The sequence below is a fragment of the Mustela nigripes genome, chromosome 4 (genome assembly GCF_022355385.1).
Source record: "Mustela nigripes isolate SB6536 chromosome 4, MUSNIG.SB6536, whole genome shotgun sequence".
NCBI lineage: Eukaryota > Metazoa > Chordata > Mammalia > Carnivora > Mustelidae > Mustela > Mustela nigripes.
In genome coordinates, this window is record NC_081560.1 from 73,133,269 (window position 1) to 73,149,178 (window position 15,910).

Here is a 15,910-nt window from a genome sequence, read left to right on the forward strand (position 1 = left end):
ACTCCACTGCTGTCCTTACAGCTTCATGGAAATGCTGCTTGGGGTTGGAACCCTGTTCCCAAGCTGCAGCCTCCATGGTCTTGGTGCCAGGAAGGCTGGAACTTGATCTCTCCCTCTTAGTCCTGGAGATGTTGCCACTCTGCATCATGCAGTGCAGCTGAGAGGGCAGGTACTTGACCGAGGCATCTCAGGGCTGGTTGGTAAGGGCACGATACACATCACATGCTTAGTAAAGAAGTACCATTGCTATATCCTCCTGAAGAATCTGCTTTGTAATTTAAGAGCCCTGGATTCCTTCTCTAATGGTGAATTATTTCTCCAGGCACCATTGTCTGCTCTTTCCAATTATGCTACTTGGAACTCTTCACTATCTCCAGACATAGATCTTTCTCTGTAACTCTGAATCTCAATAGTGTGTAGAGCCCAAATTTATACTCCAAAAGGCTCCTTAGCTCCCCCATGTAATAATGAATTGTCATTCATCCATTCATTCATTTAAGAGAGAAAGTCTCGGGAGGAAGGTATGGAAAGAAAGAGAGAGAGAGAGAATCTTTTTTTTTTTTTTAAGATTTTATTTATTTATTTGACAGAGAGAGATCACAAGCAGACGGAGAAGCAGGCAGAGAGAGAGAGAGAGGGAAGCAGGCTCCCCGCTGAGCAGAGTCCGATGCGGGACTCGATCCCAGGACCCCGAGATCATGACCTGAGCCGAAGGCATCGGCTTAATCCACTGAGCCACCCAGGTGCCCCGGGAGAGAGAGAATCTTAAGCAGGTTCCACACCAATGAGGGGCTCGATCTCACAACCCTGAGCCAAAGTCGAGAGTTGGGACACTTAAGCGACTGAGCCACCCAGGCCTCCCAAAAATGGTCCTTTTTTAACAGAATAAAAAAATTTTTAAAAATGAACACATAATGAATATACTATTTTTCCTTATTTGTATCATTAGCATTAGCTCTATTGTTTTAAATCATAATAAATGGTTTACCTATACAGAAGATATGGTCTGCAGTCAGTTTTGTGAATTATAAGAAACCTCTGAAGTATATAGTCTATTGGGTTAGCGAGTCCTGACAACAGATGTCTACTCGCTCTTTGAAGAAATGGTTCAAGGTATGCTTTCACCAATATATTATTTCCAACTGAGTTGTATGTAACTCATACAGAGAAAAGTGAATTTACTTTTTCTCTTGGATAGCTTGAGTTTTATTTTGCCTGGACATATATCTGATTTTATTCTGTTGCTTTACTCGTGTAGATACAATCTGTGTTTTTTGCAATTGGTGTTTCACGAATAGCACCCAGTTACAGGAAAAGGAAACCCATCTTTAACAACAATCATAAATAATGGATATACTTGAATGGTAGAACCAGATAATGTATTTTTTCATGCTTCCTTATACCTTTTAATGAGTTGTAAGGATGGGGACTACAAGGCATTTTATTTATAATGCTATACAGTCTGACGAATCAGATGTGATTGTTTTGTTATGCTTAGTTCTACTGAACATAGGGGATGTGCTAAAGATTGCTTTGTTTATTGCTTTGAATCAAATCTACAGAGAACCACACATACTTCAAACTCATGACTCAGCTGCAAAGATATGTTAAGACCCTCAAGTGGTCATTTTATTAAACGAATACAAATCTGAAACATTTATGGTAAAATATATCAATCTTGAACCAAAATGCGTGTAAACAACTGATTCTACAACTGGGAAGACATGTCAGTTCTATTAATTTTGGTGACATCTTCCCAACCATGTCTAATCTTCAGAATCTTCTTCCTCAAGCATGGCAGGAATAGTATGGCTTCACAAAACAGGACAATAATCGGAAGGAAAACTGCTATCATAAAAGTTGGAGGTGTATACCATACAAATTGTTTTATATCTACCCATTTATTCCAGGCAAAAATCAATGCGTGTATCGTGCCCAGCAGAAGGGAAACAGTTCCTAGTTTGCTCTGCAAAAGAAAAAAAAAATTGATCTTGTTGGGATTGGTTGAATAAGAATTTATTCCATCCTATCTCTTCTGTTCTGTTGCTTGGAAATTCCTTCATACATCTGTAATCATTTCCCTATCATATTTCTCAACATTGTCCACTCACATCTTTCCATTTTCCTCACACATTCCCCACCTCCCCTTCCTTACTTTGGGTGGTATTTTGCCCCCAGTTTATTTAAGTTGAGAAAATTCACAATCAGTCTTTCAACCTCAGCTAATCAGTAACACCATCTTTCTTTTCTCCATACTTTGTTCATCTGTCTTATGATGTTTAATTTATGGTGCTTTAGGGGTGCCTGGGTGGCTCAGTGGGTTAAAGCCTCTGCCTTTGGCTCAGGTCGTGATCTCAGGGTCCTGGGATTGAGCCCCGCATCGGGCTCTCTGCTCGGCGGGGAGCCTGCTTCCTCCTCTCTCTGCCTGCCTCTCTGCCTACTTGTGATTTCTGTCAAATAAATAAATAAAATCTTCAAAAAAAAATTATGTTGCTTTGTCTCTTGAGCATTTGCCTTCATTCTGCCTATCAAGAGACATCTAAAATCGGGGACTTTTACTCATCACAGATCCCCTGCAGAATAAACACAATGATTTGTGCATTTTAGGTGCTCAGTAAATATTAGCAGGTTGACGATTAGTGCAAAAATCAATTTGATGTCAGTGATCTTTATCAACTATGAAAGCAACCAAAGTAAGTGACTCTGATTTTGGTACATGAATACTAAGGTGAATGAGCTTGGCCTATGTTAAAAATCAAACATCCTGATAAGGTGGGAAAATGCCAACAGCTATTTCCACTCTTGAAACAACACACAGAGACAGGAAGATGTGAAGAACAACTTCAACATGTACTGGGATACTTGGCATTGTCCAGAAAAAGTTGCTCAAAAATAGTTGTTCACCTGTGTAATTTTATAGCATTCTGACAATGGCTCTTCTAGGTAAGTTTTTACTTCTATTCGCTTTACTGGAAATGGTCATTAGTCTGCCAGAATGAATCCAACTCACAATTATTCAGCAGTAAGCACTCTTAAGCCCCAATGAATACAACCAAACAGCTAAGTTTACATTTTCAAATATCAGTCTCCAAGGTAAATCACAGAACAACTAGTTCTCAGATTGTAAAGGAAAAGTTTCTAGGTTATTAATTGAAAAATCCACATGCTTGGTTGAATATTCCTCTTACCAAATGTTTCCTGTATACTTACTATGGACTAGGTCTTGTGTACATAGCAGCATGGCTGGGTGGTCAAGATGCAGTGCCTGAATTCCTAATTAAATCTAAAAAGTGGTGCTCAGGGGTGCCTGGATGGCTCAGTGGGTTAAGCCTCTGCCTTCAGCTCAGGTCATGATCTCCCAGGGTCCTGGGATCGAGCTCCACATCAGGCTCTCTGCTAGGCAGGGAGCCTGCTTCCCCCCTTCTCTCTCTGCCTGCCTTTCTACTTACTTGTGATCTCGGGCTGTCAAATAAATAAATAAAATCTTTAAAAAAAAAGTGGTACTCAGCATACATGTGACAGGCAGAGCAAACGTACAAAGAAAGTTATTTAATGAGGAACAGAGAACTCGGCTATCCAGCTAAACCTACACAATCAGCAAGTACTGTGCTTGGAAAATGTGGCACCATTTCCAAGCTCTATTGTAACAATTCAGATGGAGACAGGTTTTCCTGCTTAATCAGATGTCCTGATAAAGAGCCTGTAGGAGGACATGTATAGACGTGTAGAAGGGATAGTGCAGAAATGTCTGACTGTGTGGGAACTTCCAAAAATGTCCACCCGTAGCTAAGGCTAAATGTCCACATAGCTAAGGCTATGTGCTTTAAAAAATCTCAGCAGTGCTTATGATGAAATTAAATTTAGTCCTCTGCCTCCTGCTGTTCTTAGGCTGTAATCTACCATGAGAAGATGAACCTCAGTAAATCTGAGATAATTTTGAATCCCAAGAATACTGAGAAGTCAGTAGGCTACATAAAATACAAGTTGGAAAAAGCAGTCTTTAAAATTAAATATTAGAAAAACTTTGGTAGTCAAAACTCCAAATTTCAAGAAGAGTTGCTTTTTTAAAGGGAGTATACAGCTGTGTAATGTAAAAGGCATTAAGTAAAATCAGAGGCAGGCAGAAGAATATGTTTATTTGGGAACGAATAAACCATGACTATTAAATTCCTAAAATATCACCCATGTTGTTATTAGGTGGCTAGAAAATTGTCTAACAACATTCAAATGTTAGAAATTGTGGGAGATGGAGAAGCCGGCTCTCTGCTGAGCAAGGAGCCCAATGCGGGGCTACATCCCAAGGATCCTGGGATCATGACCTGAGCCGAAGGCAGCTGCTTAACGGACTGAGCCACCCGGGTGCCCCCAAATGTTAGATATATTTTTCTTTGAGTAATGCTTTTTATTTATGTCTGGAAAACACTTCTACTTAGAAGTGATAGGGAAAAATTATTGGAGAGCACATTATTGTTTGGAACAAGTGTGGGATCTTTGCAACCGGAAAACCATTTGTTATTTTTTATGGGGCAAAGTCAATATACTTGATGATATTATAAGCGCAGAAAAGGTTGGCCTTTTTGAGGGACCAGAGTTATTTGATATATAATTTACCTGAATATAGTGAAATTCTCTCCACGTCAAAGAGTTGCTCACAGATGGAACAGAGGTCACAGCTAATAGAGCCAATATTGCAAGTGCCACAATTCCCAGAGACACATAAATTTCCATTCTCCACACATCATGCTCAATCCAGGCATCTTCTTTATTTTTTTGGACCTACCAGAGGGTGAAAGGGGGAGAGAAGGAATGCAAACAATATTTGTTCCTGGCAGATCAGTCTCCTCCTACGTTCCCTCTGTCTACGATGGAGGGCCTGATAACTAGGAGCCTCCGCAAATTTGTGGCTTTGTTTGTGCATTCTTCTGTGAGAAATGAGTTGGAGCTATCAATCTCTTTCCTGGAAAAAAAATATATATGTAGAATAATATATATATAAAATATATATAAATTATATATATAACTTGTTTACTAATTTATATCATAGTTACTTGATGTTAGGATTGTAATGTGCATGCTTGTGTGGTAGATAAGAACAATGAACATTAAAAAGTCATCTCATGAGGGGGAAGAAGGTTGCTGTGTAACCCTGTCCAGGAACAAAATATGTGTTTAAGTTGTTAAAGTTATAGTTTACTATTTTCAACTTAAAAAAAAATTCTTCCATGTGAAATTATATACAACCAAGCTCCAAAGGAGAATTATACTAAAACACTGAAAAATGCAGATTACCTTCCCGACACAGAGTTTCAAAAGAGGTTTGGGGTATTGATATTAAAATAAGAAAGCCTTAATTTGTTGGAAGATTTAGACATTTTAGTTCAGCGATGTAGGCAGTATGGTCATCCTACCTGTTGATATGCCCAGTTGAGCAACTTGTATCTGTAGGATCGCCTCATTGGATAGGATAAACTATAAATTGCATGCAGCACAGCAAAAAAGAAACTGAGAAGCCCTAGTTGTTTTCTTGTTAACATCCATCTATCCAACCAACGTGGAAATTTCTTATATTTGGTTCCATTACGAAGCTGTACCATGGCTGCTATGACCCCGGGCAAATAGACCAGTGCCAGGAGGGTGATGGACACCATTGGCAAGACTTTGTTGATGACCAGGATTGGGATTTTATAAAAATACTGTTGGTGGGAAGTTACAAAAGGGTGAATTACTTCCCTCAGAAGAGTGTACAGAAAAGTCAGAGATGACACGATAGCAGCAATTTTAACTGGCCAGCGCCACATTGGAAAGAGTTCTTGTTTGTGCTGAAGCTCGGCGGGGCAATCAAATCCATCAATGTGGGTTGTTGGGTGCATGTGAGAAAACACAGTTCTTTTCAGCGTGCTGGTCTCCCCCGAGTCCTTATCCTACAAAGCAAAGAAAATCAACATCTTAGACAAATAATGGGATTTCTCTTCAACACATTACCTACTCTGTTCATGGTGCTTACCAGTAAAAAAGGGCATTCAGAACCTTGTTTTTGGATACTGGTTAGCTGAAGTCACCGTCTATGTAGCACTGATTGAATATGGATTTAGCTATGTTGGGATTCTCCATTAATTTCTGTTATTTGATTTTCTTTTAGACAGAGGAATACACGCTTTTTTCTAAAGACAGAAGATTATCTATTAAAGCTGAGACCATTGTGTTTCTACCTTGAGGCATGAAACAACAGAATAATGTAAGTGGGAAACTAAAATTGAAAACGTAAAAAATAATCCAGTAATCTTTGGCAGAAATAATAAAACTTGTATTTGTAATGGTTGAATTTGTTTTATAATATTCTTATTGGTAATTGGGCAACTCTCCACAAAGAACTGAAGAGTGAATTCTTCATTAATTCAAGTACGAAGGGTCAGGAATAATATACTCAATACAATTATAAAAATATATAATTTCTATCATGCTGTACTTTGATTTTGTATTTCTAAAATATCTCATTTGTGTAAGTAATGATTGACAAACACTCTATCAGAAGGTACAAAAGTTATATACATAGTTAAATCCCATAGAGATGATCTATTTCCCAAGAACATTATACTTCTTTACCCAGTTGCATTTCTGAGCAGTTAACAATTCAAAAAAGGTTACATTGAATATTTTGTCATTTCCCTAGCTGACTGATATACCAGAAAATTTAAAAAAAAAAACCTTCTTAATAAGAACTTAGGATGTTTCATATTCTGATGATTTAATGATTTACTTTTTTACCAACTACCTTTTTAAAAAATAATTTAAAAACATTTTTTAATAAACATATAATGTATTATTAGCCCCAGGCATACATGTCTGTGAATCGCCAGATTTACACACTTCACAGCACTCACCATATCACATACCCTCCCCAATGTCCATAACCCAACCTCTCTCTCCCTACCCCCTTCCCCACTGCCACACTGTTTTGTGACATTAAGAGTCTCTTATGGTTTGTCTCCTTCCCGATCCCATCTTGTTTCATTTATTCTTTTCCTAACCCCCAAGCACCCCATGTTGCATCTCTGCCTCCTCACATCAGGGAGAACATATGGTAGTTGTCTTTCTCTGATTGACTTATTTCGCTAAGCATAATAACCTCTAGTTCCATCCATGTCCTCACAAATGGCAAGATTTCATTTCTTTTAATGGCTGCATAGTATTCCATTGTATATATACCACTTCTTGATCCATTCATCTATTGATGGACATCTAGGTTCTTTCCATAGTTTGGCTATTGTGGACATTGCTGCTATAAACATTCGGGTGCATGTGCCCCTTCGGATCACTACATTTGTATCTTTAGGGTAAATACCCAGTAGTGCAATTGCTGGGTCGTAGGGTAGTTCTATTTCCAACTTTTTGAGGAACCTCCATGTTGTTTTCCCAAGTGGTTGCACCAGCTTGCATTCCCACCAAGAGTGTAGGAGGGCTCCTCTTTCTCCACATCCTCACCAGCATCTGTCATTTCCTTGCTTGTTAATTGTAGCCATTCTGATTGGTGTGAGCTGGTATCTCACAGTGGTTTTGATTTGTATTTCCCTGATGCTCAGTGATTTCAACAACTATCTTATTCTTCATTTCTTACAGCTCTCTATGTAAAAACCATAACATTTTAAAGTTTAATGTGATATATTATATTGTTGATTTCCTCATTTTATGCAGAGTAACCTTAACTCACATAGTTCTTTATAATTTTTAGTGTTCAAAAGTCACCTCTTGCCCTTTGACTTTTACTTTCAGTGATAAATCACTGTTACATCTTTTTCCAGTTGCTCCATTTAGAAGGGAGTTGAGCATGATACAGCTTCTGTCATCTCTACATGTTGAAATAATCTAAGTACAATCAACTGAGATCAGTTTTCTGGTTAATGATGAAAAATTATGGAAAAGCAATTATGATGGTTAACTTGAAAAATGAAAATGTTTTTATTTTATGCACAATTATTTTAAAGAATATGTATGTATCATATCTTCTTATTCCTTTTAAAATAATTCAGAAAAATAATTTTAAAAAGTGATGTTATATAAAATTATTGTATAGACTATCTTTCCTATTAAAATAACTAAGATAAAATACTTTCAGTAAGAACTGCAGTTGATATCATTTAGAAAGGCAAAAAGAGTTTGGAACCAAACATTTCTACCAATTTTTCAGTCAAATTATATAAGTAAGAAACATTTAATCTCCTGGTGGCATAAAAGTGGGACAAATGATTCTTATTCCAAAATTGAATTTATTTGTTTAAATGGTGAATCATCAATTAACTTGATGATCTCTTGTTAAGCTGCCATATTGCCTATGGAAAAAATGTATGCTTACATTGTTATATGGGCACTGATGATTCTCTTAAGAAACTTAGACCACAGAGTGTTAGAGGGAATTGGAAGGGCCTTGGAGCTGATCTGGTCCACTTTCTCATTTTATAGATAGACCAAGACCTGGAATTTTCAGTGACTTATTCGAGGTTATTCAGCCAAGTCCATGACCATCATCAAGGTACAATTTCTCTTATCTACCACCCTGAACCTTTCTTTGCCCATCGCGATATCAGTGATAGGAATCAGAGTGAAGATACCTGTTGACTAGGGTGAAAAATCATTGTTTCAACCCTAGGAGATACAGGACAGCACTGAAATTCTGTTTCTAGATTTCAATGAAGTATTATTAACATATTACCAAATAATCATCTTCTTCTGGATTTCTCCTAGGCTTCATTGTCCAAAGTTCTTGGTTTGTAATGTCTTGTCTGCTCTCCATTAGTTCTGTAAAATAGGATAGCGTCAGCCACCGAAGAAAATAAACATCATTATCTTCCTCATGTCTGTACTATTTAAGACATTAATGTTTGATAGGGCAATAGAAGAATTTACTCACACAAGGACTAGAGTGGCCTACAAAGTGCAATTAAAATAGTGACTGATTTACCATTTAACCTCACATAATCTGTCAGAATCTCAAACCAGTGTCCTTGTGTCAATAACAGCTTTGTTTTGTCCAGCTATTGGTGCAATGAATGACAAACATGTCTATAGGGAATTCAAAGGGTCAGATGTTACCTTTTATAAGTTAACTCCAGGTGCCATTTAGAGGAAAGCCAGCTCTGCACAAAGGTAAAATAGAATTAGGAAAGATTTTTTTTTTTTGAGTGGAGTTAGCTGATATAAGATTATACTTTAGGAAGTTATATTTGATAGACTTTTGGGGTTGATACTGGAATCTGAAATACTAATTAAATGATTTTATGGGGAAGTGCATTCTGAGGTTCAGACAATAAACAGAATAGACACTCTCGGTAAAGTGAACCCTGATAGTGGCACAAAGGACCAAAAGGCTGTATATTCAGAGTGTCATTTTCTCATCAGAGTAACAGGCTGGTTTTTGTTGATAAGCAAGACTTTTTAGTATATTTCCAATGGAATTATTGAGTTGTGTTCAGTCACTGATATGCCTATTCTCCTAGTCAAAGCTGTGGAAATTAGTTTTGTCAAATTTACTACCTGACAAAGGAATTTTTGCCTTAACACCCTTCACAGATCCTCCTCAGGCTTGGTGTAGCATTTTTTTTTTTTTTTTTAAAGGAAGGGAACACATGGTATCATAATACTATTTGTTGTTTTTATTAGTTCTAAATTTATTTCTAGAGGAATACCTCGCCAATTTGCACTTTATGAAATTCAATGAGAAAAACACATTAGATATATAACAACTTGATTATGAGAAACATGTGTTTCTTAATTTCAGAACACCTGTAACACTTTACTAAGTGGAGAGTTGTTTCCAGGAGTGGCTTCAAATACTTAATACATTCTCTAAATTTAAAGGCTTGATTTTCTCAAAAAATAAAGAGAAGCCATCTTTCTGTCATGCCAATCATTTACCTTTGTTCAAGCGCTCTGAGGATATTTGCTATATATTATGTATTTTGACATTTTGCAACATTCATGCTGAGGATATTTGTATTGGTCTGCCCATATTCCCCCCTACTTTTTTTTTTTTTTAAGATTTTATTTATTTATTTGACAAAGAGTGAGATCACAAAAAGGCAGAGAGGCAGGCAGAGAGAGAGGAGGAAGCAGGCTCCCTGCTGAGCAGAAAGCCCAATGCGGGGCTCCATCCCAGGACCCTGAGATCATGACCTGAGCTGAAGGCAGAGGCTTAACCCACTGAGCCACCCAGGCGCCCCTCCCCCCTACTTTTTAATGATCTGAAACATTTCCTCCATTTGGAGAATGGGCCCTCCTTTGGCATATGACTCAGTCTTGGCTAATCAGAATTCTCTGTTCCCTTGATGGCACTGACTGGCTTAGGGATGGCATAACCCTCGTTGAACCAATTAGAGTCTTTCTCTAATATTTATATAGAGGAGTGGAAGATAAAGAGATGTCTAACTCTTTGTTAAGTTGGTATGATAGAAGCCTACTGTGCTTTCTTCTACATGCTCTAAGGAGGAAGATGTCTTCAAGAGAACAAAAACAAGCCACCACACTAAAGTACAAGCAAGAGATGAGGAAAGACATAGAAGAGTGCTGGTGGTAATATTTTAAGTATTTACAGTTCCTGAGACCAGATCATGACATTTTCAGTTACACAAGTGAATGTACATTCCCCTTTTTTGCTTGAGTTTGATTTTTGTATCTATCATTGGCATGCAAAAGAGCTCTGAGTAAAGCAAATGCCAATCATCAGGTATTTATGGAGCTCAACTCGATGACAGACACAGAGGAGGAAAGAGAAATGAGACTATGTGTCTGTTCTGGAGAAGCTTACACTCTATTTCCTTAATAAGTATAATTCCAAATCATTTAGTGATTTAACCAACATTATAAATACAGTAATCTGGGAGGTATGTATGTGTCTAGGAATAGGAATAGAAGGCTTTTTTCCCCCTAAGATTTTATTTATTTGATAGAGAGAGAAAGAGCGTGGTGCATGTACCAGCAGGGGGAGGAGCAGAGGGAGAGGGAGAAGCAGGCTCCTTGCTGAGCAGGGAGCCTGACGAGAGGCTCCATCCCAGGACTCTGGGATCATGACCTGAGCCAGAGGCAGACACTTAATCAACTGAGCCCCCCGAGGGGCCCCAGGAATAGAAATTTTATTTACTGCAACCAAACAAGAAATAATTCTCTATGTTTAGATGGTTTCACTCTGAGTTGTAGCACGGCAAAGATGTTAACATGCAAATCTACACTTATTCAATATTAACTCATTAACTATATTGTGAACAACAGTATCACACAGTGAGAATACGAAGTTAAATGGGATGGAGCCTCTGCTCTCACAAACTCAAAGTCTAGGGGAAAAGGCAGAAATTTCAACAACTAACTGTGTGGTAGTGCAATGGATTCTAAAGAAAAAGTTTTATAGGCAGACTGTGGCATGGAAAGGGTAAGGGTTCTCTTGTAGACCTGGTCCTGGGGCCTCAAGCAAGTTGGCAGTGTTTGCTGATTGAGGGCCACTTTGTACAGAAACTGGGTGAAAAGGCTAAGAGGCCTTGGAGAAGTATCCACCCATTCATCTGCGTGGTAGGGAGACCATGCTAGAGAGCAAGGCCATGTTAGAACCCAGAGCAGTGAGAGAGCCTGTTGGCTCTGTGGTCCGCAGTCCAATTTGTGCCAGAAGGTGAGAAAATAAAATATCCGTCAAATAAAATATGTTGGTTTCCATCAGACATTAACCAAATATATAATTTAAATTCCACAGTAACATCTTTTCATGAAAAAAAAAAGAAAGAAAGAAAGAAAGAAACAACACAGTGTTCAGATTTTAGGAACTCCAGATTTGACCCAAAGTTCTCTAACTCTCATCCCTTTAAAAAAAGCAAAACATATTTCTGATGTGACTGTTCCGTTTTGTTGAATGAGGATGGCTGACCTGATGTTCCTGCTAAATATTGACACGGCCCAAGTGACTCATATTTTTGTCAGAGAGTTTCGAATATGAAGAAACTCAATGACCGGAGCACAATATGGATTGCACTGCATTTCCAAACCTTCTACACTTCAAAGTGTATACTCGCTTCCCCACATTTAACTATGTATATATAGGTTAAGATGTTTTTCTTCACTGGGCTGTTTTTTTGTTTTGTTTTGTTTTTAAAGCATTGCTTAATATCTGTGTTAAATCTAAGTAATTGTCAGGATGTCGTGGGGATTTTTTTTTTTTTTTAAAGACCAAGAAATTTAGAAGTGTTTGTAAATTTTGTGTCTACAAACCCATGACATATACGAAGCCTTCCTTGATCGCCTGTTTGGAGAGAACTTGAACCCCAAACCCGAGCCTGAAAGAGCAGGACTAACGTTCCCAGAACTTCAAACGAAAACTCCCTGTTACTAGGAAACCCGAAGGCAAGTCACACGATTTTAAGCACTGTGTACCAATCATTCCTCAATGCTATGCAAACTCGCTGCGATTGCTGCCAAGTTGGAAAAACCTGCCGGCAGAATCCAACCGAAGGGCAAACTTAACAACCCATCCTATCCACCGGGCTCCCAGCGAAAAGACTTCCTTAGGAGTCCCTGGCTCCCAGCCCCTGGACCGGCCACAACGGAGCAGTGTGCTTGGGCCGAGAACTGGGCTGGAGGGCAGCGCGCGCTGGAGCCGCGCATAAGGGGCGAATTGAGCTGCTCTCGCCTCGGAACGCCGCCGCCCCGGGACTGGGGAGGCTTGCAAGCCGCTCCACCCCTCCCGCGGCTGCGAGCCCGCGCCCGCTCTCGCAGGGGCACACCGAGGCGGGGAGCAAGCAGCGAGCCGGGACGATTCAAGGGACTCACCCGCTCCTCGACGCGACCAGACGGTAAGTTGCGGCACAGCTTCTGCGAAGACGCGCCAGCCCCACGCGGCGTCTGAGCCCCGGAGCGCGGAGCCTGCTCCCCCGCGGCAGACCCCGCCTCTTGGTCAAGGGCCTGTCCAGCGCCACCTGCAGGTGCCGGGCGTCCTCAGGGCTCCTGCCTCAGAGGGGCAGCCCTCGGGGCGTCCCAGCGGCCAAACCGAGCGTTTCCCCACATCGCAAGCAGGTGTTCTTTCGGATGGCCCTGTCTCCCCCGGAGGCCTGCCCCTCCCGCTTTCGCTAATCTCCCGAGGAGCGAACGTTCGTGCAATTCCTCGGAGCGGTGGTTCTCAAACTTGAACGTGTACCACCTGTGGGCCTTATTAAACTAACGGATTGGTGGTCTTCCCCCTCACGGTTTCCTGATCCTCAAGTCTGGGCCTGAGATTCTGCATTTCTAGCAAGTTCCCGGTGATGCTGGAGCACCCTCAGATCACACTTTGAGACGGACTGTTTTAGAGCTTCGCCAGCCCGCTTTACACTGAGCAGTAACTCGATGAAGTGACTGCTGTTTACAGTTGAGGAATCCGAATGTGAAGATCTGAGAGTGACTTGCCCCCTGAATGGTACAAATCTTGTACCCTAAACCGCATGAACCCTGTCCCCTGGCTGAACAGGCCCTTCAACCCCACGTTGCCTTTGCCTCTTCCTTGCCTCTGATATACTAAAGCCAGCTTCCCGTACCCTAGCCCATTACGCAGTCCAACCTGAAAATAAAGCTACTGTCGCTATTTCAGAGTTTTTTTTTTTTTTTTTTGTATTGGGGGGGGGGGGTGTCTTTAAAGCATAAGGGGTACGGAGAAAGAGAACGTATGCGCGGGTGCGGGTGGGGGTGGGGAAGTGGGGTGGGGTGGGTCTTACTCCTCAGAGTTGGAACCAGCCTCAGGGTAGAGAGAGTCTGAGACCTGAATTGCAAGAGGGTTTTGCAACATCCTCAGAGCTAATCTGATTAGAAAAACAAAGGAAAATGCTCGCTCAACCGCAATTTCTGTGATTGTTCTTTAATCAAAGCTAAGGCAACTAGGGACTGTTCATGTTTTAACATGTATTTTTTGGTGTAGTCATTGACTTTGCGCAGGGTCGCATAAAGCCTTTTGAAGATTAACTTACCATGGCCTGACGCCTTGTGGTAGAAACAGAATCTTACACTTTTTAATTCTAGTGAAACTAGAAAATAATCATTTTAAAAAGGTTTAGGGAGTCTGCTTCTCCCTCTCATTCTCCCTCTGTGCTTCCCCCCCAAATAAATAACTGAATAAAATCTTTAAAAAAAAGTTTTAGAAAAAATAGTCTGTGTTTATAGCACAAACCACAAAGAATTAAGAGAGATTTTTAAATGAGTCTAAGCATTGTTGAATTTTTAAAATGACCTTGGGTCTTAAAGGATCCAACAAAGCAATATGCTTTCATATTTTAAGCTTTCGTAGAACAAAGGACATTTTCTTTTTCATAATCTATTTGGCTCATGAAGAGCGCAAGGTCATGATTATATTAATGTAAGTTGGTTAATTTTAGCCAACTCCAATTAAGACTGTTTTTCTTCTTCTAATTAACATTTAAAATCAAGGCCCAGATATTTTGTTTTATAATTAAACTAAGAATTTTATTTCTTCATTTCTTCTGAAAATTTTTTTGTTCAGTATTTTAGTGTGGTGAATAAAGTATGTTTCTAAGTAAAAAGATTGAAAATATGAGGCTGTTTACAAATTAGTTTGTAGATATTTTAAAGGCAGCATAATATTGGATTAAAAACTGTGGTATTAAAGAACTTTTATTAAGTTGTCAGGAGTTAATATTACAGATGAAATTTCTGCAATTTTGCATGCAGATGGCCAAAATGACCTGCGCTTTGGATATGACCAGATTTTTTTCTTTTTTCTTTTTTTTTCCTTCTTCTTCTTCTTATTTTATTATTATTATTTTTTTAGAAACACAAAGCCAAAGCATCTAAAAATGTTCTGAGTCATCTTTTCAAAACCAGTATGATTTGTGGAAAACAGTGTTAGACTATTACACATTTTGAAAACCAGATTGCTGGTTTTGTCATGACTCATAAGAACTACAGGATTTTAAAAGAGGAATTCAACAGTGAGCTACAAGATACAGAGTATTTTGTAACAAACTTAAAGTATAGTGAGAGAGCATATTAACAAAACAGTTCTTCAATGTTATTTGGGATCAGATTCTGAACTAGTGATTTCACATGAACACAGCACAGGGGAAATATAATAATTTAGAATCTATGAATACCTCTCCCTGACCAATAAGCAACCTAATCTTAGAACTCGATGGGACTGCCATTTAAGAAGAATGGAGTATGATGGTGTAAAACATAAGATAAAAATGATCATACCATGAAAAAATAATCACAATGAGCAAAACATAGCAAATTATAAGTTGATGACAGGAACTTTAGTTTATCTCCTTGGGAAATCAAACTAACTCCTAAGGGCACAGTAATTCAAATTATGATCAACATAATTGCGAGTCTACTTCTTACCCTGTAAGAATAGCCAGGTCTATTTTATTATTTTATTTTATTTTTTTAAAGATTTTATTATTTATTTGACAGAGAGAGACAAGGTGAGAGAGGGAACACAAGCAGGGGGAGTGGGAGAGGGAGGAACAGGCTTCCCACTGAGCAGGGAACCCAATGTGGGCTCTGTCCCAGGACCCTGGGATCATGACCTGAGCTGAAGGCAGTTGCTTAATGACTGAGCCACTCAAGGGCCCCAGTCAGGTTTATTTTAAGATGAGGAAAAAATTATACCCAAAGTTCATGGAGAAATATTTTGTCAAAATGATCATTTTAGTGCAGACACGGTAAAGCTGAACTGGCCTAGTTTTCTGATTCTATGAGCTTCATATGATAAATTCTCTTTACTCACTCAAGATCACCTGGTACTGATCAGAGTATGGTATGTGGTCAGTTTATCCCCAATTCTGTAAATTGAAGTAGTTGGGTGTAGAGAGAAGACCTAACCTTGGGGTGGGAGGTTTAAAAAATTCTTCCATGTGTTTCCCCCAATGCAATTTATTGCTCATTCACCAAC

General features: G+C 39.3%; 1 protein-coding gene across 1 annotated transcript; it reads right to left on the reverse strand.

Moving 5' to 3' along the window:
- Positions 1 to 1,603: 1,603 nt before the first annotated feature.
- On the reverse strand, positions 1,604 to 13,449 carry STEAP1 (STEAP family member 1). Its single transcript, XM_059395755.1, has 5 exons — positions 12,802 to 13,449; positions 8,708 to 8,793; positions 5,409 to 5,921; positions 4,612 to 4,776; positions 1,604 to 1,966 (listed from the first exon to the last, which is right to left on the reverse strand). The coding sequence occupies exons 2-5, from the start codon at positions 8,786 to 8,788 to the stop codon at positions 1,709 to 1,711; spliced, it is 1,017 nt and encodes a 338-aa protein (XP_059251738.1). The 5' UTR covers positions 8,789 to 8,793; positions 12,802 to 13,449; the 3' UTR covers positions 1,604 to 1,708.
- Between the last annotated feature and the right edge of the window lie 2,461 nt (positions 13,450 to 15,910).